Below are 23,920 nucleotides of genomic sequence, written 5' to 3'. Positions count from 1 at the left end.
ACAGTATACAGCCTTGCCGGACTCCTTTCCCAATTTTGAACCAATCAGTGGTTCCGTGTCCAGTTCTCACTGTTGCTTCTTGACCCGCATATAGGTTTCTCAAGAGACAAATAAGATGGTCTGGTACTCCCATCTCTTTAAGAACTTGCCACAGTTTGTTATGATCCACACAATCAAAGGCTTTAGCATAGTCAATGAAGCAGAAGTAGATGTTTTTCTGGAACTCCCTAGCTTTCTCCATGATCCAGCGTATGTTGGCAATTTGATCTCTAGTTCCTCTGCCTCTTCGAAATCCTGCCTGCACTTCTGGTAGTTCTCGATCCACATACTGCTGAAGTCTAGCTTGTAGGATTTTAAGCATGACTTTACTAGCATGAGAAATGAGTGCAATGGTGCGATAGTTTGAACATTCTTTGGCACTGCCTTTCTTTGGAATTGGAATGTAAACTGATCTTTTCCAATCCTGTGGCCATTGTTGAGTTTTCCAAATTTGCTGGCAAATTGAGTGTAGCACTTTTACTGCATTGTCTTTTAAGATTTTGAATAGCTCAGCTGGAATACTGTCACTTCCACTAGCTTTGTTGTTGCTCAGCTTTTCTAAGGCCCACTTCACTTCACATTCTAGAATGTCTGGCTCGAGGTCAGTGACCACCTCATTGTGATTATCAGGGACGTTAAGCTCATTCTTGTATAGTTCTTCTGTGTAATTTTGCCACCTCTTCTTAATCTCTTCTGCCTCTCTTAGGTCCCTGCCATTTTGGTCCTTTATCATGCCCATTTTTGCATTAAACGTTCCCTTCATTTCTCCAATTTTCTTGAAAAGATCTCTGGTCCTCCCTATTCTATTGTTTTCTTCTATTTCTTTGCACTGTTCATTTAAGAAGGCATTCTTATCTCTTCTAGCTATTCTCTGGAATTCTGCATTCAATTGGGTGTATCTTTCTTTTTCTCCCTTGCCTTTCGCTTCCCTCCTTTCCTCAGCTATTTGCAAAGCTTCCTCAGACAGCCATTTTGCTTTCTTGCATTTCTTTTTCTTTGGGATGGTTTTGGTTGCTACCTGTTGTACAATGTCACGAACCTCTGTCCATAGTTCTTCAGGCACTCTGTCTATCAGATCTAATTCCTTAAATCTATTTGTCACCTCTACTGTATATTCAACAGGGATATGATTTAATTCATACCTGAGTGGCCTAGTGCTTTTCCCTACTTTCTTCAGTTTAAGCCTAAACTTTGCAAGGAGAAGCTCATGGTCTGAGCCACAGTCAGCTCCTGGTCTTGTTTTTACTGACTGTATAGAGCTTCTCCATCTTTGGCTGCATAGCATATAGTCAATCTGATTTCTGTGTTGACCATCTGGTGATGTCCATGTGTAGAGCCGTCTCTTGGGTTGTTGGAAAAGAGTGTTTGCTATGACCATCGTATTCTCTTGACAGAATTCTATCAGCCTGTGCCCTGCTTCATTTTGCACTCCAAGGCCAAACTTGCCTGTTATTCCAGTTATCTTATGGCTTCCTACTTTAGCATTCCAATCCCCCATGATGATAAGAACATCATTTTTTGGTGTTAGTTCTATAAGGTGCTGTAGTGCTTCATAGAACTGGTCAATTTCATCCTCTTCAGCACTGGTGGTTGGGGCATAGACCTGGACTACTGTGATATTGAATGGTTTGCCTTGGATTCGAACTGAGATCATTCTGTCATTTTGAGGATTGTATCCCAGTATTGCTTTTCCTACTCTTTCTTCTGAGGGATTCTTGTCCGCAGTAGTATACCTGATGGTCATCTGAATTAAATTCACCCATTCCTGTCCATTTTAGTTCGCTGATACCTAAGATGTCAATGTTCAGTCTTGTCATCTCTTGTTTGACGACGTCCAGTTTTCCTTGATTCATGGATCTTACATTCCAGGTTCCTATGGAGAAAAAATCTTTACAGCATCGGACTTTCCTTTCACCACCAGACACATCCACAGCTGAGCGTCCTTTCAGCTTTGGCCCAGTCGCTTCATTCTTTCTGGCGCTACTAGTACTAGCCCTCTGCTCTTCCCCAGTAGCATATTGGACGCCTTCCAACCTGAGGGGCTCATCTTCCAGCGTCATATCATTTTGCCTTTTGGTACTGTCCATAGGGTTTTCATGACAAAGATACTGGAGTGGGTTGCCATTTTCTTTTCCAGTGGATCACGTTTTGTCAAAACTCTCTGCTATGACCTGTCCGTCTTGGGTGGCCCTGCACGGCATAGCTCATAGCTTCATTGAATTACGCAAGCCCCTTCGCCACGACAAGGCAGTAATCCATGAAGGGGACATGGTAATCTACTATCTTATAAACAAGACATAGCACGTGTTAGGGGTTCTTTTTCAAACTACCCACTTAGGACTGACCCAGATTCAAGAGAGATAACAAACATGCTGGGCCCTGGATAGCTGGTTTCTTTCTATCTCCCTATAAAGGTTGGGGAGATGTTCTGTTTTGTAAAAACAAGCGTAGGAAAGCGATCCTACATTCGGTTCTATTCTAATCACTTTTATGCAGAATTGACTTGGGAGGCCGGTTGGTGGTATAGTTGGTGTAGTAAGATGGAGGGTTTGTTGTCACTGTGTGTTGGGGGATGGGAGCACAAAGGGAGGCTCAGCTAATCTCAATGTGCACATAGTTGTACTTTGACAATAAAGGTTCATTTCATTTCATCACTATGATCATTGTATGACAGTTAGTACATTTGACAATATTCATATTATAGTCTATATTATTACTATTCAATATACTACACAATACACTGTATTATGGCTAATGTGCATTGACATTTATTTCTTAAGTCTGCTCTGTCTTAAGTCCCTCCCCCCCGCTTTCTCTGAGATTTCTTCTTTTTCTGTTAATAGCCACAATGTAGAGTTCTTCCTTTTTTTCATGTTGTGCTTTATGTAGCTGAGCCTTTATACTTCTTCCCCTCTCTTTTGGAGCATCCACTCCTGCTGAGGGAAAGCCACCTTCATTCATTTGGCTGCTGTACTCTGCTGGTGGCTGCAGTGCTCCAAAGCACACGTCTTCTACCACACCTGTGTCAAGGTTGCAGCTTTACTGGCAATTCAGCTAGGCTGATGCTGGGGAAAAGGCACAAACAGGAGAGAAAGAAGGGAGCAGGGGTTCTAGCAGCTTACACTTCCACACCGTGTCTTTAAATACTTTGTGGATAATGTCAAAGCTAACTTGGGGCACTTTAAAGCTGTAGCCCAGGAGTATCAAATTGCCAGCCTGTGGGCTGGATGCGTCATGGCAAAACCGTGCCCACCTCATTGCTGGCAGTGGAGGAAAAAAAGAGAGATGTCGTGACACATCACGTGATGTTGCTATTTTGACCACCCCCGCTGTAGCCAAAAGCAAACTGAAGATTTTCCAGAGGTGGCAGCGCTTTTACTTTTAAAATACTTTTGTTTGTGTATGTGCTTGTCATGTGTGGGTATGTCATATGTGACCATATGGGTCTTAGTCAAGGTGCATTTGTTGTAAATGCCAATGCAAGCTCTTGAAAGTACCCCGTGATGATTCTTGTTATATGAAGCATTCATATACCTACAACTAGAAATAGCTTAACCATTTTATTCAGAACCCCAAAGGTGCTTTTCAAAAGGTAATTGGATATTCTTGGGGGGTTTTTTCCCCTTGAAAATGTTTTGCTTCTCATCTAAGAAGCTTCTTCAATTCAGGTTGAACTGAAGAAGCTTCTTGGATGAGAAACAAAACATTTTCAAGGTGGGGGGGGAGAAACCCCAAGAAAGTCCTGTTGCCTTTTGAAAAGCACCTTTGGGATAACTATGACCTGGATGACTGAGAGTCTCCATAGACATTTTCCTGAGTAGTACAAAAGGCTGCCCTTTTCAAGTTCATCAGAAGTACGTGAATCTCATATGCTAAATGTTATTTTTTTAAGTATTCGAATCATGATCCCGTGTACTTCATAAAAGAAAAAAATGTTTAAAACAAAAAGAGTATGTTAACATGTTTAGACTGCACAATTATTTGGCAAAGCTGACCTTTTCTCCGATTGCCACGTTCAAATGAGAGCTAGAAATCTGCTGCAAGAATCCAGAGAATGTTTTGCTAATGTGTCAATATTTAGATTGAACAGATGAATAAATAGACGACATTAAAGATTCTTGAAAGTTTATGAGACACCTTCTAATTAACACGCTGGAATGTAATTGATTTAGTAAAATTCGTAATACAGGTTTGCGCTGCTTATAACAGAATGCAAATACATGCTGTATGCTTCATTGGAAACTCCCCTGCTCATTTCAGATTGTAGTTAAAGAAAAGGTATCTTAAGTTAGACTATTTTTTTAAAAAGTGTATTGTTAATTAATAGCACAACTAGAGGAGATTTAGAACAGAAATCTTAGATATAGATTATATGCTATATGCTTGAATAGCCACATGTGTGACCTCAGTTCAGCAGCCTGCTATAGAAAAGACTCCATGATTAAACACTGTCATTATAACAAATTGAATAGAAACTGCAAGCACTGAATTGCTTCATAAGAAGTCAGTAGCACTGAGATTGTCCTGATCTTAATGCTAATATTCACTGCACCAGCCTTCTACTGTCTGCTTCTTAATTAAATTGTCTTGAAGAAATGTGTTTTTTAAAAAAACAAAACAAAAACCTGGTATGCTGCAGATTGGGAGGTCAAGTTCTCACTTTCAAATGTTATCTTCTCACCAATCTCTCTTTTTGCCTCCCATATGCATGCATACAGTGAATCTTACAAAGGACTGTGATTTACATGTGCTCTTGTTCTACAAGTTGTTCCATTGAAAAAGAGTAAATAATTTGGCTAAGAACACTTGTGGCGAGAGAATTTTTTTCCATTGCTTCGTCCTTTTCTTCTCAGTTAGAAAAATTTACATCTGATGGTTCCCTTCCTCAAACTTTTCATTAAAAAATATGGTCAGGACCCATAGATCGTTGTGATTTCAATGCCAATTTATTTTATTTTATTTTATTTATAATTGGAGGTCATATGTGCTCTGCTTGCACATCTCTAACAATAAGGATGGCTGAGTATTATGCCCTTTTGGTAGTGTAACTATATGTAAGAAGTATGTTCCATGATATTAAGTGATTTGGCTTGCAGGATTTATATCAGGTTAGCTTTGTCTACTTTTTATTCCTCCATTTTATAGAAATGGAGCTATCAAGCCCTTAGCAGCAGCTTACAATAAAGAAGCAAGATTCCCACACCGTCTTCTTTCCTCAAATTTATTGAATGTTTATAAAACTGTTGGCAACTTGTTGCATTTACTTTTAACACCCAATTTATTGCTAAATGTCTTCTGGCAGAGATGACTACATCTTTTCCTGATAAAGAAGAATGTGCAGATATTTTGCATTTGTAACATTTTGCAAGCCACTGTCCTCTCTTTTTCCCATGACCATAGTGCAATCAGTCAATTCATGAATGAATCTGATTCTTACATGCAAACATAATCCAAGATGCTATGCTCCATTTCTTTTTGTTGTCCAGGACTAACCGGTCCTGTGGGAAAAAACAGTCAAGAATCGAATTCTTTGGCTTCGGCATCATTAGATGATTCAGAGAAAGAAAAAAGTAGCAATGTAAAGATGTTTCCAGACTGGAGCAGCAAGAATGTTATCAAAGCCAAGGTATAAATGTAAAATATTTTGAAAGTATTTGGTTTTTTTCTCAAAGTTTATTTATTTCTCAAATTTATATTCTGTCCATCTCTTTGAGTTATTACCTGCTACCCCACTTCATCCTCCCAAACTCTGTAATGGTAATTTGATTATAACACATTATGAGAGTTGATGGATTGATGGATGGTATTCTGAATGTCCCAGGTTCAGCTCTGACTTCTCTATGCTATATTGGAAAAAATTCTTATCTAAAATGCTGAACAACTATTGCCATTTAGTATAGAGCAGTAGGCAAGATGGACTTAAGGTTCATGGCAAGGAAATATCTTAACTCTGTTTTTAGACCAAATCAACTAGCTTCTCATCATTTCCATACAAGATGTTAGCTGTTTAACAGAGATAAGAATGGTAAAATAACATTATTGCTGAATATTTTGTGTAGCAGTTAGGTTTACCAAAAGTAAACTTACATTAAACTAAAATTCAGTTCAGTAATATATCATGCATATTCATTAGCATTGATATGTTATATGTGCTTTCCCCTTTCATTTACAATATTTACAAATAATTTTCATTATTGATTGCAGTTAATTTACAAGGGAAGAATTTGTGACATGATGTTATCTATCAACTTAAGATATTAAGCCTTTGTTATCCCCAAACGTTATACAGTAGAGATTCATTTCATTTTCTTTTTTCTATGTACTTACTGTAGTTTCAAACTATCTCTTTTTTAAAAAGTGATCATATTCTGCCTCTTACTATGTTCCAGGAAACTGAGGTCAATTGCAAGAGAATTTGAAGGGCAAAGTTTAATGTGAAAAATACATAGAATATTTTGTGCTGTTATTATTTCTTTACTGCAAGTGTTAATAGCCTTGAATTTGATAAAAGAGGCAGGGAATGTAGGAATGTTTAATTTTTTTGCTATAAATTTTTTCCCTAATCAAAGTTCCCTTCATCCAAAGCTGCTTTTCTTTTTTGAAGTGCAAAGGATATATGAAGCAGTTATATTTTCTTCTCCAAGAGAAAAATACCTAGGTTGATTTCTCTTGAAAACCTGGACTGTGTGAAAGCATGAAAGAAAAGCCCATTGCATTTCTGTGATCAAACTCAGAATTTCCTTTGGAAAAAGGAGAAAAAACACATCAAGATGCTACTACATGCCTACCTTGCATCATTATTTTTTAAAAAAAAAGATATACTGAAAAATTACAATCAATTATTTGCATTGTGCCAAATAAAGAATTAGAATACATCTAAAGTCCTTTAAGATGAATCCTTTCCTTTAGTTAGCGAGGTGAAGTCAGGGTGGTGTGGTGATTAGGGTATTGGATTTGAGTGGGAAGACTTAAGTTTTATTAGATTTTTATCTCGCCTGTATTATTGTTATAAGTAACTCAAGGTGATGAAAATATTTAATACTCCTTCCTCCTTTTCTTTTCCCCATAACAACAACCCTGTGAGATGGGTGGGCTGAGAGTGATTGGCCAAGTCATCCAAACAGCTTTCATACTTAAGGCAGGATTAGAATTCACCATCTCCTGGCTTCTAAACCAGCACCTTAATCACTACAACTTCAGTCACTTTCCGTGGGGAAGCCCTCTAGATGACTCTGAGCCAATCACTCTTTTCTCAGCTCTATCAATCTTAGCAGGTGATTGTTATGAGGAAAACTCAGTATATGGTACTATGCTTAGATATAACCACAAACCAAATAAGAACAATAACGCTAACAGAAGATTGTACCACTGGGGAATGGTATTGATTTAGGTTCCCCACTGCAATACAATGCACTTTGTTTGATAGGAATACACTGTAGAATTGGATTCCTGTGCTGGATAGGGACTGTACTAGATCAGGGGTCCCAAACTCCAGGCCACGGCCCACTAGTGGATCTCTGCCCGTTCAGAGCCGGGCCTCACAAGCAGTGGGTGAGCGCACGCGTGTGCAAATGGAGCTGTTTGTGCTTGCGTGAATGTCTACCACTCACACATAACCATCCCCTCTTCCCACCCCCACCAGGCCCCCAAGCCGAAAAGGTTGGGGACCCCTGTACTAGATGATATGTAAGGTTCCTACAATTTTATGTTTCTTTAATATTTTGTTTATGTATTTATTGAATTTATTTGTCACCTATCTTGTAACGGCTTACGGCATTAAAAGTGATAATCCAAAGAAATAAATATCTCTAAAACAATAAAAATACAAATCCCAACCAGTAAAATTATGATATAGTGAATCTCCAGCCCTCAAAAATGTTCCCCAAGTATTTTTCACCCAACGAGCAATGTTTGCTTCCATTTCTGTCAGTTCAGAGATTTGTTGGGTGACTACTTCATACCCCAGAGACAACAGGTAACTGACCGACTCTGAATTCCGGAGTTGCCACTAACTCTTCATGGATCCTTTTCACTCAAATGCTTTGTTATAACATTAAAGCAATGTGGATTCTCTAGCCGGACTGTGTGCAAACTGTGCTGGGAGAAAGTTCAGGGATTGTGACATTTAATGACATAATCAGTAGCAAATGGCAGCAGCTAAATAAATTGTGAAAGAGATAAAAAGGGCTCACCTTTTTCCCTGCACTCCAGACCCACTGCTTTCACCGAAATGTTTTCTGTTTTGAGTCAAGGAATTATATGTTGTTTTGTACAGGACAGGGCACTGAGAGTGTGCACTTACTCTGCTAGCAGTAGCAGTGATACCGAAATGGAGCTAGAGCATGAAACAAATGATTTTGGAACTGGAGGGGAAATGTTGGTAGATTTAATGAAGAGCAACAAACAAGGTACTGTACCATTTGTGCACGGAAATGTATTAATCCCACTTCTGTTGTGACAGATGATTTTTAGCCATCACTTCTAAAATCTCATTACTCTTTATTGTGTTTTTACGGCCTGATGTCAAACTATAACATTTTTAGTTATAAATCCTTATGTTGTAACTAAAACAATAATATTGTGTTATTGCTTCAATAGTATATTATACAACACATACACACACACACACACAAGTCACATACTTAAATAGTTTAAAAGAAGCCAATGAGCCATGAACTCAGTTCCTATTCTCTAGTTAAAATGGTATCTAATTTTCCTTTGGAAACAGACATGGCCCTTTTCTCCCATGTTTCTCTAGATATTTCACATACATTAAATATAATTTAAATAAGAGGCAAATAACTAAACTCTTACTATTGTAAATGTATGGTTAATAACTATTACATTTTAAAAGCATGCATGCTTTGTGTTTTTTTTAATTCAAATTTTAGAATAAAATTTAGGCAATGCCTATATTGTGGCCCAAATGTATTGCAGAGCACCAGGAGACCCTCATGCATTTTCATCCAGTATACATTTTCCATTTTTAATGAAGCAGTTTTGAATGCACTTGGCCGATTCTAAATTAGTTAGAAGCATGTTTAGGAGATGACCTTGGAACAGATTTCTCAAGTGAATTGCAGTAGATTCACATTACTTCATTTCTAAATGGTACTGGAACACCTACTACTGGACTTAGTGTGGCCTTAGCATCCACAAGGCTATTAATATTTGTTGTGTGAATGTGTGTGAAAATGAGCAGCTACTATGTAGATACGCTGTTAAGCATAATTTTTATTTCACGGGCTATAGTGAATCCTTTTTAAATTCCAAAGTTTGAGAATAAAATGATGGGTGCCTGGATCTTTGTGCTAAGTGTTCAGAAAATAATAATAAAGTAAAATAGTAGAGAGCACCTTTGGTGTCTAGAAGGTTAATAGGGAGAAAGCTCACGGTCACAGTGGTTTGAAAGGTGGTTTGAAAGTATGTCATTCTTGAATTCTTAAAGTGACTACCAAAATATTGAGGAACATATTAAATCTCTTCATCAGTAGGTTCTGCTGGCTTGAACTATTAGAAAGTTACCAGATTGCTTATGTCTGATCTACAGATAAAAGCAGCAATATTTTTTCACTGGGAAGCTGGTGTTCATATTGAATAACCAACTCTAGTTAATCAAGCCCAAAATGTGCAAAAAAGAGTCCAAGCAAAGTACATTGGAACATGTCTGCCAGCAAGAAATAATATTCATATAACTGTTATAGTCACATGTATAAGAGCTGTAAGAGATAAGATTTATTTATTTATTTATAAATTTTATCAGACCACCTGATAAACCAACCAGCTCTACGCAGCTGAGAGAGTTTAAGTATTAAAAGCAGAGTACATAAAAAATTAAATGGTAACTGAAAATACAAAGCTGAAAAATCATAATATTCTAAAAATGGCATCATGTGAAACTATTAATCTGGAAGAGGTGGGTTTCCATTGATTACAAAACAAAGGATATGTTTGCATATATGCCCTAGGACAGCAGTGATCGTAGGACTTTTTTTGCACACTTTTCATAACACAGCACTGTTTACTGCTTTTAGTGATTCCAAAATCAGCTCCAAGTTTTTTCCCTGGGCAGATGGTTGGTTCTTTTTAAATCTGTGCAATTGCTTTTATGTTCAGAATCTTTTTGACCATCACAAATACCTATGTAAGCCAGAATGTAGCAAATGGACCTGACCTGAATAAAACTGTTTTAAGACAGAAAAAAAAATTGAGGGGATAATTATTTTGCCTTATAGTTAAATAAAATGCTTTCTGCAGCAGCTGAATTAAGATTCCTTAAACGTTTCTTGAATCAATATTCGGATATAGAACTTTTTCTTTAAAGAAATAACAAGTTATTTGCAGCAATATATAAGCAGACATCTTTATGTTTAGCATACTGCTGATTACCAGTTGTAGACCTGAATTCCTGACTGTATTCTGTGCTTCTTAAATCAGATGGTTTACTTTTGCCCTAATAGTGTAACTGCCCTGCACTGTGTTAATACTACATACTGGCATATAATATGTGCTGTCTCCAACAAATTGCTACTGTCAGTTCCTCTCTCTCCATAATATCTTCACGATGGATACTAACATTATAAAAGTATTGGTACCTGCTGCATTTGATGCTCACTGTTTTAAGCTTTATAACCCTTATCTTACAAGAATTCAAAGAGGCAATTATTGATCAACGATCCTGATTAAATGGTGTCCATAAGGACATGAACAGTTGAAATTAACTAAATAACATCCTTTTTCTAGCTGGTTGGTCAGTACCATCACCCCCATATTTAAGATATGATAGGTTAGATGGTCCCACCCCATTCTTAGGTTCAATAGTCCCTTTCAAAATTGTCAGAGGGGAGACACAGATGAGTGATCCATATAATCACGTTAAATAGCATTCATTAATTTTTCGTCCAGACTGCACTCGTTCCATTGTGCTGAGTCTGCCACTTTTTGGAATGGACTTCCCAGGGTTTCCTTGCTTCCCCACTCTGCAGGACACAACAAAGAATATTTCAGGCTCTTTCGCTGTGAGCACAGGAGTAATAATTATTTGTTGTGTTTATTACCAAGGAAGGGAAAAAACAGAGATAGCCAGAGATGCTCCTCAAGGATTTTTCAGGGCTCCAGTTGAACATTCAAAGCAGTGTCAAGGTTAAAAAAAACAAAAAAACAAAAAAACAAGCAGCACCAATGCCTAATTCAAACACTATCTCATGACAAATCTTCTGCTCCATTCTGTGGGCTATAACGTACTGTAAAATAGATTTAGTAATCAATCGTCTGGAAGGATGGACTGCCTGAAGAGATTAAAAGCCCCTCTGCACCTTCCTTCCTCCCCCCCTCCCACTGTGGCCCTCCCCCCCCCGTCGTCAGGACAACCCAGCTGCCAATCAGGGAGGAGGCAGGGGAGAGGAGGAAGACAAGATGGCTGTCTGGGAGTTTTTCCGCCACAGGCCTCATGAAGAAGAAGCTGAATCAACAGAGCCCGAGCCCAGGAGTCGATGAAAGAGGCAAACTGAAAGATAGCAGGCCTGATGAGAAAGAGGCAGCAGCCAAAGAAACTTGGGGAGAGGGGAGAAAGAGAGAGTGAGGCATTTCTTTCCTTCCCTCAGAACTGGTGTGAAGGAAAAGTTACTCCTGCTGTTTCCCTCAGAAAGGGCAGAGACTTGGAAGGAGAGGAGAAGAATCAAGAATCAAGACACCCAGCAGAACAGGCACAGAAAAAAGTAGACTATGACAGCACAGAACTAGAAAGCAGAAGCTACAAAAGATGAAAGGCAAATTGAACTCTTGAAGCTTTCCTGTTGTGAAATACAAGTCTTCCCCCAGTCACTGAATGGAGATGCAAAAATCCGATGAATCGTCCAGAATCTGCAGTGCTTTGTGTCTGTTGAGTCTGGGCCAATCTGATTATTAGTGGTTCAAAAAAAAAAGAACCTGCTTCAGTCAGACATGCCATTTGTCACATTTTCATCATAACCCTTGCACAAAGACTATTAATGTGCACAAGCAACTGTTGCCATAGATTTCATGCAAGAGGCCAAAAATAATGAACAGAAACACAGAAGAATGGCAGCTGCTTATTAGTGGAGCTCTGTAAACAATCAAGGTAATTAGGTAACAGAAAATTAGGGGATACATTTGGACAAGAAGGGCATAAGTGTTTCCTCCTACTAGCTAATATAAGAATCTTCCTGCGAGCTTCTGCTTTTGCAAAATACTATTGCAAACAACAATAGTAGTTGACTCTACATATTGGAAAGACACAAGCTGACCTTCCTGACATCCTTCTGTTTTATTTCATCAACCAGAATGGAAGGAAACAGGCTTCTGGCTTTTCTCCTTCCCTTTTTTTTTCTGGCTCAGCTGTTCATTTCTGCAGTTAAGAGCAGGATAAAATAAGCTAGGAAAAAAGAAACAACCCCAAAAGCATTAAAAAAACCCTCTTTCTTATTTGATGGCTAACATTAAAATGACAAGCAGTGATGGTGGTTATCGTGTGCCATCAGATAAGGAGTGTTGGCTGGCAGAGCCCAGAAGGAAAGCTTTTTCTGCCATGGCTCCTGCCCTTTGAAACATTATCCTCCCTGAGATTAGATTGACCTCATTCCTGTTGGCCTTCTGTAAAGCCTTAAAAGCTTGGTTTGGGCCTGAACTGGGACCCCAGATATGTTAAAGGTGGTCTTTTTTTATGATTCCCAGCTACTGTATGTTTTGTTTTTTGTATTATATGTATCTTTATTTGCCATTGTAAATGGCAACGGCAAATAAGTGAGATAAGTAGCCACATAAATCAATAAAATAAATAAGGCACCCAATTTTCTCATTATAGATAGTCCTCTATTTGCAACTACAATTAACCTAAAATTCCTGTTGCTAAGCAAGAGAGGTGTTAAGTGAGTTTTTCCCTGTTGTATTACTTTTTTTGCCACATTTCTTAAGTGAATCACTGCAGTTGTTAAGTTAGTAACACGCTTGTTAAGTGAATCTGGCATCCCCATTGATTTTGCTTGTCAGAAGGTTGCAATGAACCCGGGACACTGCAACCATCCAAAATATGAGTCAGTTGCTAAGCATCTGATCAGGTGACCATGGGGATGCTGCATAAGTGTGAAAAAAAGTCATAAGTCACTTTTTTCAGTCCCATTGTGACTTTGAATGGTCACTAAATGAACTGTTGTAAGTTGAGGACTACCTGTATATAGTGACCAAAATTAATTGCAAAGGTTGTTTTTTTTTACAGCTTTGTATGCTTGAGTATGACAACTGAAACCAATTCATGGAGCTTTTACTAACTGGTACACACTGAGAGGTTTAAATGTTGAAGTAGATATTTGAGTTAAGCTATACACCTGGGCTTCTATGGCTGTATCCACATTCCATATCATACTCTTCATTAATAACCAGCATAATTCTTTTATCAGAAATAACAATTTTGAGAAGGCATAATGTATTAGCAGGCTGTAGTACAGGTAGTCCTTGACTTATGACCACAATTGGGACAGAATTTCTATTACTACCAGTAAGCAAATTAGCAAATCACTGCAGTTTTTAAATGCATCATACGGTTGTTAAGCAAATTTGGTTTCCCCAATTGACTTTGCTTGTTGGAAGCTGGCTGGAAAGTCACAAATGGTGATCACATGATGACGGGATGCTGCAACTGTCATAAATACATGCTGGTTTCCAAACGCTCAAATTTTGATCGCACAACGAAGAGGATGCTGCTACAGTTATAAGTGCAGGGACCAGTCATAAGTCTCTTTTTCCAGTGCCACCAAATGAATGCTTGTAAGTCAAGGACTGTCTGCACATTTAATGGAAAAAGTTCTGGAACCAATGGAGGTTATTTCAGTCTGGAAGAGGATGCATTAGGACTAAGGTGAATCACATTTATTGTCAAAAACCTGGTTTGAAGATAAAGCTTACTGACTCCTTTAAAAATGTAACTTCCACTGCGAATATGGTTGAAGTCTAAGTAACTGAACATTCCTTGGAAAACATGCTAAAAATATTGTTCTATTCCAGATTTCATTTCTGACAGCTGAAATTGAACATTAATATTTCTCAATAATTAAAGAATTTAAAAAGAATAAATGTATAAGAAAGGTACATTACTTCACAGAAGTTGTAAAATCCATTGCAGACAAAAATGTATAATTTCATCAACTTCTCCATCCCTCACAAGCATATAAAATTATCATAATGCAAATTATCAGAAAGAAAAAAAATGTTTTAAAACTGGAAGCTAGACATTAGCTTTATATAGGGCAGATAAACCACTCTGATTAAGATACATATTTAAATTATACTGATGTTCAAAATTCAGCATTAAAGGAACATTAGGAATTACATTTCAAGCATTAAAATTACCTACTAGTAACAGAAGCATTTATGTGTCAGGGTTTTCTTTAGTTTGAAGCTTTAATTACTTGATTTATGATGTTCAAATTACTTCATAACTCTTTTGGTCATGATGGTATCCTGGGAAATGATATAGTCCTTGCTGCTGATATTTTCAGTTACCTAGATTTTTTTAAAAAAAATTAAGTCACATGATGTGACAATATATACAAAGAATATATGTCTAAGTGTGAGCACGCATATGTGTTTTAGATTTGTGCTTAAGTGTGTAAGAAGAAAATAGTGTGAACAAGTTCTTTATGAGGAGACTCATACTAGTCTTGGATTTTTATCAACACCATATAGCCATTATGGGTTTGTGTGTGCCTGAATGATTAACCATTTACAGTTCTGTTAAGTAGTTGAATGGAATTTCCATTAAAAATGGCAAGAGCAGAAAGATTCCTGATATGAATATGAGATTCTCTCTCTCTCTCTCTCTCTCTCTCTCTCTCTCTCTCTCTCTCTCTCTCTCTCTCTCTCTCTCTCTGTGTGTGTGTGTGTGTGTGTGTGTGTTTCTCTTCTTTTTCCTCAAGTGCTTTTCTCTCTTCTTAACTTCAGGGATATATGCAGTGTACTTTCTTTTTCTGCATGCATCATTAGTTTTTATTGATGTCCAGATTGAAAAATCTCATGCAGTCTGTAGGGAAGAATGAAATAAACTTTTAAGCACTTTCTTTCCTCATAATAATTTATAGTGGCTAGGAAAGACTTCGTGAACACTGAACCAGGCTGGTATTCTAAAATTCACTCTGTATTTGTGCATATTTGCATGTATTTTAAACAAGAAAAAATCTGGGCATAGGCTTGTATCTGAAATACTGTATCTGCAGTAATCCAAAGAATGATATGCTCTGACTGTAAATAGCATCCTTCCATTAAAAAGTACTATTTGAAGTTAATATCAACATCCATAATCTCTTCCCTTATGTAAAACAGGTTTTAGAATTGATTATTTGTATCACAAATAAATTCTGTCCTAAGCATTGAATATAGTGGCTCTGAACTCCCAGGTCAAAATTATTCAATCTTCAATTAATTAGACAAAATATTTCCTACAGTTACTATCTGAAAAATTGACCTAGAAGTAATGTGATCATAGGGGAAAGGGTGTGTCTCAGATCACATTAATGCATATGTGCACACATTTTTTATTTATTTTTTTATTTTAATTCCATTTATATCCCGCCCTTCTCCGAAGACTCAGGGTGGCTTACAAGCTTAGCAGTAGCCTTCATTCTAAGTATAAGCCTGCTTATTAGGGCTTTCACACATACCCCAAGCGGCATTATTACAAAGTCAGCTTAATTGCCCCCAACAATCTGGGTCCTCATTTTACCTACCTCGGAAGGATGGAAGGCTGAGTCAACCTTGAGCCTGGTGGGATGCGAACCTGCACTAATTGCAGGCAGCTGGTGTTACTTAAGGAGCCATTAGCCCACTGCTCCACCAAGGCTCATGTTTATTCATTTCCTACCTCTTCTGTCATCTGTTAAGAGAGGTTCCCTAGACTAAAAGATGTTGCTCTGGGGAGATTTTTTGACTCAGATATGATTTAAACCTGAACCTTTTTAATCTTGTTTGGATCTTTAAAGTACATACTCTTGTTTGTAGCTGACTCATATTTGTAGTTCTTGATTTTCCTTAATGAGCTACATGAAGAAATGGAGTTCAGAGTTTTAAAAGAAAAGAAAATAGTGTTACACAATACATTACAAAGGGTAAATGGTTTGACTCAAGAAGTTAACTTCCCATTTGATATATTAAATTGTTTAGAAATTACACATATACCATAATTATATTTCCTGGTCTGGTCTAGTAGAGTACCTGACATTATCCAAGCATGGCAAATTGTATCAAATATAAGAACATCATTTTCTTAAATTCAGGATCTCAGATCAATAATCAGAGTTGTTCCATAAGAAGAACCTATTGACAATAAAAGAGATCAGCCAGTCTAAGAGATTACCCATGGAGTGGTTTCTTCACTGGCATTTTTCAGCCAGGGGCTAGATAGTCATCTGTTGGGGATGGCGTAGTAGTCCTGCACTGCAGTGTGTAAAGAGTTGAACTTGATAACCTCTTAGGTTGCTTCCAACTCTTGCATTTCTTTTACTCTAAGAATGCAGGATTTCTTTTTTATTCATGGTGTATTCCTTCAATCCAGAAAATCTCTAGGATGTGCAAATCAAATGTTGCATAAAAAGTAACTGAGATAATCCAAAATGCTGTGCCAGGGTGGGAAGACAAGCAAATGCCTCATTAGTTTATAAGTATACTGTTCATATCAACATTGTGTAAATGCATTTTAAAACTGAAGAGTTTAAAATTTGAATAGTCAGCCTGGGACTTTCCAGGTGTTTTCAATACCAATAGTTTTCTACAGGCCGGACTGACTGAAATTGATGGGATTTGTAGTGCAAAATATCCAGGGTGTCCCAGGTTTCCTATCTCTATATTATTTGACATTGGCTTTTGCTATCTAATGAAATTTCAGTAAAACACATAGGATTTGCCTATTAGAATTAAAGTTTTCAGAATGACAAATGAGCAGCAATGTCTGTGAAAAACTGGTTGTTTCTGAATTTCTTATTTAACCCAGCATCGTAATATGCATTCCCTGCTGCAACTGTTCACATTTTTTTTAATGAAAAGCACATCTTAACCAAAATGTCATTCACACAGAGAGAAAAGGAAAAAAACCCAAGAATTTAAAAAGCCATGGTTCCATAAAGCAATTTAGATCTATAATGAGGTCTGTTTAAAACTAAAAGTGTTATGTGCCCAGAATCCCACCACTCCAAAGACTAGAGATTTAGAAAAAAATACAGGTGTCATGATAGTCAGCATGAGTTTCTCCTGCTTGTTAAAAAAGGCAGTGTTGTATAGCTCTGCATAGTTCAGTTAAAATGGACAATACAGCTCCAATATAATGGTATTGCACGGATACTAATTTATGCTTTGAGGGCACTCTCTCTGAAGCAATGCCCACTTCTTTGCTAGAGGAGAGGAGAGGAGCCCTGGGGCCTTTAGTAACTGCATGGCAGGGAATTGCCATCAAAATTTCTAAATATCAAGGGAATTTTTAGAGGGCTCCACTCACAGTTGGTATAACAGCAAATTTCTTTTCTCTTAAGATTTTGATCTACAAGTCTTGTTATTTCACATTTTTTAAAATTGTTTTTCCTCAATCCTAGCATCACTCACTATAGCAACATTAATGAATCAAACTTTCTTCTTTTCAATTGCTGTTAAATTAGGCATGTTATAAACAAGGTGCCTGTCTGTTTGAATCTTAAAATCCAATAAGTTCTTAACCCATTTTCCAAAACCACCTCAACTCCTAGTGGTTCTTAATCAAACTTCTGACAAAGTTCCCAATAAATAATTTTGGCAACTTGGTAATAATTTGGGTAAATTTTGGCATAATAAGTCAGGATGCTGCTTGTAATCTGCAATTTTGATTAGCCCCTGATCAGAAGATCAATTGTTTCATCCTTTTCACTACAAAGGTGACATTGGGTGTTGTGTTGTACATGCTGAATTTTCTCTTTTGGTAATTATAATAATAATAATAAGTTGGAAGGGACCTTGGAGGTCATCTAGTCCAACCCCCTGCTCAGGCAGGAAACCCTATACCATTTCAGGCAAATGGCTGTCCAGTCTCTTCTTAAAAACTTCCAGTGTTGGAGCATTCACCACTTCTGGAGGCAGGTTGTTCCACTGATTAATTGTTCTAACTGTCAGGAAGTTTCTCGTTAGTTCTAGGTTGCTTCTCTCCTTGACTAGTTTCCATCCGTTGCTTCTTGTCCTGCTTTCAGGTGCTTTGGAGAATAGCTTGACTCCCTCTTCTTTGTGGCAGCCCCTGAGATATTGGAACACTGCTATCATGTCACCCCTCACTCTTCTCTTCGTTAAACTACACATACCCAATTCCAGCAACCGTTCCCTATATGTTTTAGCCTCCAGTCCCCCAATCATCTTTGTTACTCTTCTCTGTACTCTTTCTAGAGTCTCAATATCTTTTTTACATTGTGGTGACCAAAACTGGATGCAGTATTCCAAGTGTGGCCTTACCAAGCCATTGTAAAGTGGTATTAGTACTTCACATGATCTTGAGTCTATCCCTCTGTTAATGCAGCCTAGCACTGTGTTGGCTTTTTTGGCAGCTGCAGCACACTACTGGCTCATATTGAAGTGATTGTCCACTAGGACTCCGAGATCTCTCTCACAGTTACTACTATTGAGCAAGGTACCACCTATACTATACCTGTGCATTTGGTTTTTCCTGCCTAAATGTAGAACCTTACTTTTTTCACAATTGAATTTCATTTTGTTAGATAGCGCCCAGTGTTTGAGTCTGTCCAGATCCTCCTGTATTTTAAGCCTATCTTCTGGAGTATTGGCTATTCCTGCCAGTTTGGTGTTGTCTGCAAGTTTGATGAGTTCCCCATCTATCCCCTCATCCAATTCATAGATGAAGATGTTGAAGAGCACTGGGCCCAGAACAGAGCCCTGGGGCACCCCACTAACACACTTCCCTCCATGTAGATGCAGTTCCATTGAGGACCACACGCTGAGTACGGCCTGTCAGCCAGCTACAAATCCATCTGGTGGTGATGCTGTCTAACCCACATTTTTCTATCTTATCAAGTAGTAGGTTGTGATCTACTTTATCAAATGCCTGTTGATAAGCTGCTAAAATAAAGCCTTCTGTTTCATTAACACTCCCGATCTTCACCAACCTTATGTGGTGTTTTATATTTTTCAAATATTGACTGCGCATTGGCTTATTCTTCCAGTTTTCAATTGTTTCTTTTCTATAGTCAGCTTTCACCTTTTTGTGTGTTTTGTTTTCAAGAGTTTTTCTTGCTTGACTTCCTTCAAAAAGGGTTCTTCACTTTTCTTGATGGGGGTCATTCAAACCATGCTTTTCTTCCTCCCTAACTTACTTCATCTGTATGAATTCTCTGCCCCTCTAGCCCTTGGCAAAGACAATGATCAATATCACTTTGTAAGTGTAGAGCATGTCGTCATTATTTTTTTGTTTCCTGATTCAAGTGATCATGTTCTATCAAGTTGTTGCTGCATATCAAATAACAGGGATTCCATGTATAGATTGTTTTAATGAAGTTTCCACCATTGATTTCAAAATTTTATGAATTAAATTGCTATATTTGGTAGAATTACTTCTTTTATTTGGTTTTATAATAAATCAGAAGCTTACAAAACTCCAACATATTTGTAGCCTTTTTCTGGTGCTACTGCCTTTATCAAATCTTTATCATCAAGATGTATTTCGTCATCTTCAACAATTTTGCCTATTTTTATGGCTATGGTTGCACACTTGTCAATGCCAAATTGCATTCCAATACTTTTGCTGAATTCTTTGTAGCCATTTTTTTCCATTAACAGTGGCTTTTAATTAAGGGAAATACTACAGCAATAAGAGAAAATCAAGCACACAGACCAAATTGAGGTCACCATGCAGCTCAGCAACTTCCTTGTCATTTTCCACAGTCATATATTACATTTTGGAAAGAGTTTTTACTGTGCCACAGTACAATTTGCAAGTGAAGGGGAAACAGATCTGATTGGCTGGAAGAGTGACTTTTAGGTTGTAACGTGATTTTACTCAGAAACCAATAAAGTCAAGAGGCTTAGCTTGAAATAATGGAAGTCAAGGAGAAACTAGGCAAACAACTTGTTAAACCATGACTGAGCAACAAATAAGATTGAACTGTGGCAGTAGAGAAAGGACTGACATTCACTACATCTTATTAAATCTGTATTTCTTCACCTGAGAGGATATATCTTCTGGTTGAGCTAATTTAGGACTTGTGTCAGTCCTATTACATATAAACCAGACCAAGAAATTAACTCCATACATCTTCCCTCCTGGAGTAAGTTTGGCTCCAACTCTCCTGACCTTCCACAAGAGCTTAAATTTATTAAACTAAATTTAATAAATAAATAATAAATGCATACACTGAAGTATTTGTATCGACAGATTAGTAACAGAATCTTGCAAGCCTCTTGCTTTAATCTCTCTCCTCCCCTTATAATTATGTGAATTTGGGAAATGTTTGCCTGCATCTTTCATGCATGCCTTCTCCTTGTTTCGGATGTAAGATATGTTTTTCCCCTTGTCGCTTTGATATTTATTTATTCCTTTATTTATTTATATCCAGCCTTTATTATTTTTACAAATAACTGAAGGCAGTGAACATATCCAGTGCATTCTTCTCCTGTTTTTCCCCACTGCAACAACTCTGTGTGAGTTGAGTGGAGCTGAAAGAGTGACTGGCCCAAAGTCAACAGCTGGCTTTCACGCCTAAGGCAGGACTTGAACTCACAAACTCCCATTTTCAAGGTCATCTTCCATATTTTCTACATTTGGCAGCTAGCTTTCCATCTGGCTTTCTCTTAGTGCATAGTCTAAGTCACAGGTGTCAAACTTGCCAGCACTGGGGTGGACACAGCCTCTTTATGATGCAGCTGTACTGCAGGCCAGCAGTTTGACACCCCTGGTCTTAAGTGGTCGAGGAACTTTTCACATTTCACATTTCAATCCTAATTCTATTCTGGCTTCTCTTCTGATTTGTTTTTCTTTCCTTTTTACCTTTTACTTTATCAGTAATTGGAATACAGCTCTTAGTTACCTAAAGAGACTTAAATTCATCTAACTGTAGCTTTCACTTTGTTCCATTTTCCCTTTCTTGTGCCACAGCATGTTTTTTTTGTATCATAGAGATGATTTAGTAAGGAGATTTGATATTCTTTATTAACATGCCTTGCAATTTTTTAAAAACCTAGCAAGTACAAATGAACAGAAATATTAAAAAGAAAACAAATAAAAGTATATATATACTTACAGAGTAGTCATGACTGATTTGGCTATCGCTTCAAATGGCTTCATTGTAGGAAAACTGAGGGATTTTGTTCACATGAATGGCTTGATGTGGATTTAATAATTAAAAAATGTCTTATTAGGGTTGAGATTTTTCAGATGTATCATATTAGCACAAAGTGCTGTCTAAATTACACTAATCATCAGATGATATATTTGGGACTCATTATACTGTTTCCACCTTGAAAATTCTACATTTTACAAACGAAGACTTAAATTTAAATATGTCACTGCAGGAAGACAGACATTTCTCTTGAAGTTCATATCTCATATTTTCACAACAGATGATGCTTAGGAAAGGACCAGCCATCCTTACGCCTTTTATGTCTTATGTCCTTTTATGTCCCTTTTATGTCCTTTTTATGTTTTATATCCTTATGTCCTTTTATGTCTTAAAAAAATCTTCAATTCCCAAAAATCTCAGCCACGGCTAAAGTGGCCACAACTTTTAAGGGTTTAAGGCTTCCACCTTGGGGAGAATCTGGTGTACAACAAAGCAAAGGCACATCCTGGAACACAAATTGTGCCTAGAGTCTCTTCTTTGATATAGATAGCCATAGAAATTGGATATATAAATAAACACATGTCTTAAAAAATGTGCTGTATGTAAACTACTTGGTGTCAGATTCCTTGTTTCAGAAAGATTGTTTTAGAATACTACAGTGCTACACAGCATGGATATCATGTTGCCAACCTTTAGTTTCTTAGCTATGTATTTCAGATCCCTTCTTTTCAACAGTTAAATGTCATTTACAACTCACTCCTACCAATGCATGCTGACCTTTCTCATTTATCAGCAGGAAGACTCAAATCCAGGAAGCTCCCACTGGCACTTGCACAAACATCTGCCAAACATCTTTAACATTGATTCCCAATGGAAAGCGAAATGGGTCACTGAACACCTAGACATAGGAAACCATATAAATGACTCCACAAAAAGGTGCCAGGCTTTTGAACTACCACGTCAGCAATGGACAATCCTGAATAGGATTTGCATTTTCCAGGACTGTCTTTATAAATGGGGCGTGCATCTCTCAGTGTGACTGCAGTGTCCCACGCCAAACGGTAGATCATATCATGAGCAGCTGTAAGCTGACAGCATATACTGGTGATTTTTTTATTTTTTTAAAAAATGTAAACGATGCTGAGTTTCAATGGTTAGATGCAGTGGTGGGATTCAGCCAGTTCACACCAGATCGGCAGAACCGGTAGCTAATTTTCTGTTGCCCAGGCCCAGAATGGACTTTCAGAAGCGGCATCCACACAGAGAACCGGTTGTTCGCATATTTGAATCCCACCACTGGTTAGATGGACTAGACATTGATATTTGAACATACATTGTTTTACCATTTGTATTTTATTGGGTTCTACTAATCTAGTTGAAATGTTAATATAGATTGCTAGTCCATCTATGACAGGGGTGTCAAACTCAATTTCATTGAGGGCCGCATCAGCATTGCGGTTGCCCTCAGGGGGCCGGGTGGGTGTGTCCTGGGTGGGCGTGGCCTACTGGGTGGGCGTGGCTAAAGTGCGTATGGCCTACTGGGTGGGCATGGCCAGCTCTACATCATTCGCATCAAGGGTGCCTATGGGGGCCTGGGCAGGAGTGGGATAGATCTGAGGGTCTCTGGCAGAAGGAGGGTCTCTGGGCCAGGGCCAAGGCAGCGGGGGCCGTTCCCTCACTGTTTCCAGGATGGCTTTGCGGGCCGCATGAAACCACTTCACAGGCCGGATCTGGGCCCCGGGCCTTGTGTTTGACATGTCTGATCTATGATATGCCATATGCTAAATAAATAATAACCCCTCTATTCTTTTTCACTAGTGGGACTATTTTGACAGATTTCTGCTCAGGCAAGGCTCATAAATGGAAAGACAGCTAGATCCAGTTCCATAACATTTGTGTGTTTTTTTTATTTACAGGGTATCCTTAATCATATTTTCTGTTATAATCCAGATATAAAATAACTCACAGGAACTTTGGTGGCACAATGTTTAAGTGCAGTATTGCAGGCTAACTCTGCCCATATTCTGGAGTTCGAGCCTTATGGGGCTCAAGGTTGATTCAGCTTTCCATTCTTCCAAGGTTGGTAAAACGAGGACCCAGATTGTTGGGAGTGATATGCAAATAATGGTGACATTATAAACTGCCCAAAGATTGCGGTAAGAGGCTATGGGGCAGTATATAAGTCTAAATGCTATTGCTACAAAACATTAAAGAATATAAGAAGTGCTATTTTTCCCAACTGTTTTTAAAACTCTTCAAATATTCTGACTATTGTTCCCATTATCTCTAGCTATTATGCATCTTAATTGGGCCACAGTCTAAGATACTTACAGGGAACTAGGTTGACAATAGTATACAGTGATAATCATATGTTTTGAATCTTTCTGATGTGGCAAAAGTTAGGACTTTGCAATAAATTCAAAATACACCCCAGTTCATTTAATTCTGTAAAATGCAAATTTACACACACACACACACAAACACACACACACAGAGGCAAAACAAAAAGATGCACTAAATGCAATTTTTTTTTTATTCCATTTATATCCCGCCCTTCTCCGAAGACTCAGGGC

General features: G+C 37.9%; 1 protein-coding gene across 1 annotated transcript in view; it reads left to right on the top strand.

The window, feature by feature from the left end:
- Nucleotides 1–23,920, top strand: part of NCKAP5 (NCK associated protein 5) — a 649,941-nt gene that overhangs the window by 575,463 nt on the left and 50,558 nt on the right. Inside the window, exons 15-16 of the mRNA XM_083350693.1 lie at nucleotides 5,526–5,665; nucleotides 8,315–8,447. Of these exons, the coding sequence (XP_083206819.1) occupies nucleotides 5,526–5,665; nucleotides 8,315–8,447 (273 nt within the window). The remainder of the gene's footprint in view (nucleotides 1–5,525; nucleotides 5,666–8,314; nucleotides 8,448–23,920) is intronic.

The sequence above is a fragment of the Vipera ursinii genome (assembly GCF_947247035.1).
Source record: "Vipera ursinii genome assembly, chromosome: 1".
In the NCBI taxonomy this organism is placed as follows: domain Eukaryota; kingdom Metazoa; phylum Chordata; class Lepidosauria; order Squamata; family Viperidae; genus Vipera; species Vipera ursinii.
Note: the sequence above shows the minus strand (reverse complement) of the source record. Positions and strands in the feature narration are given on the sequence as shown.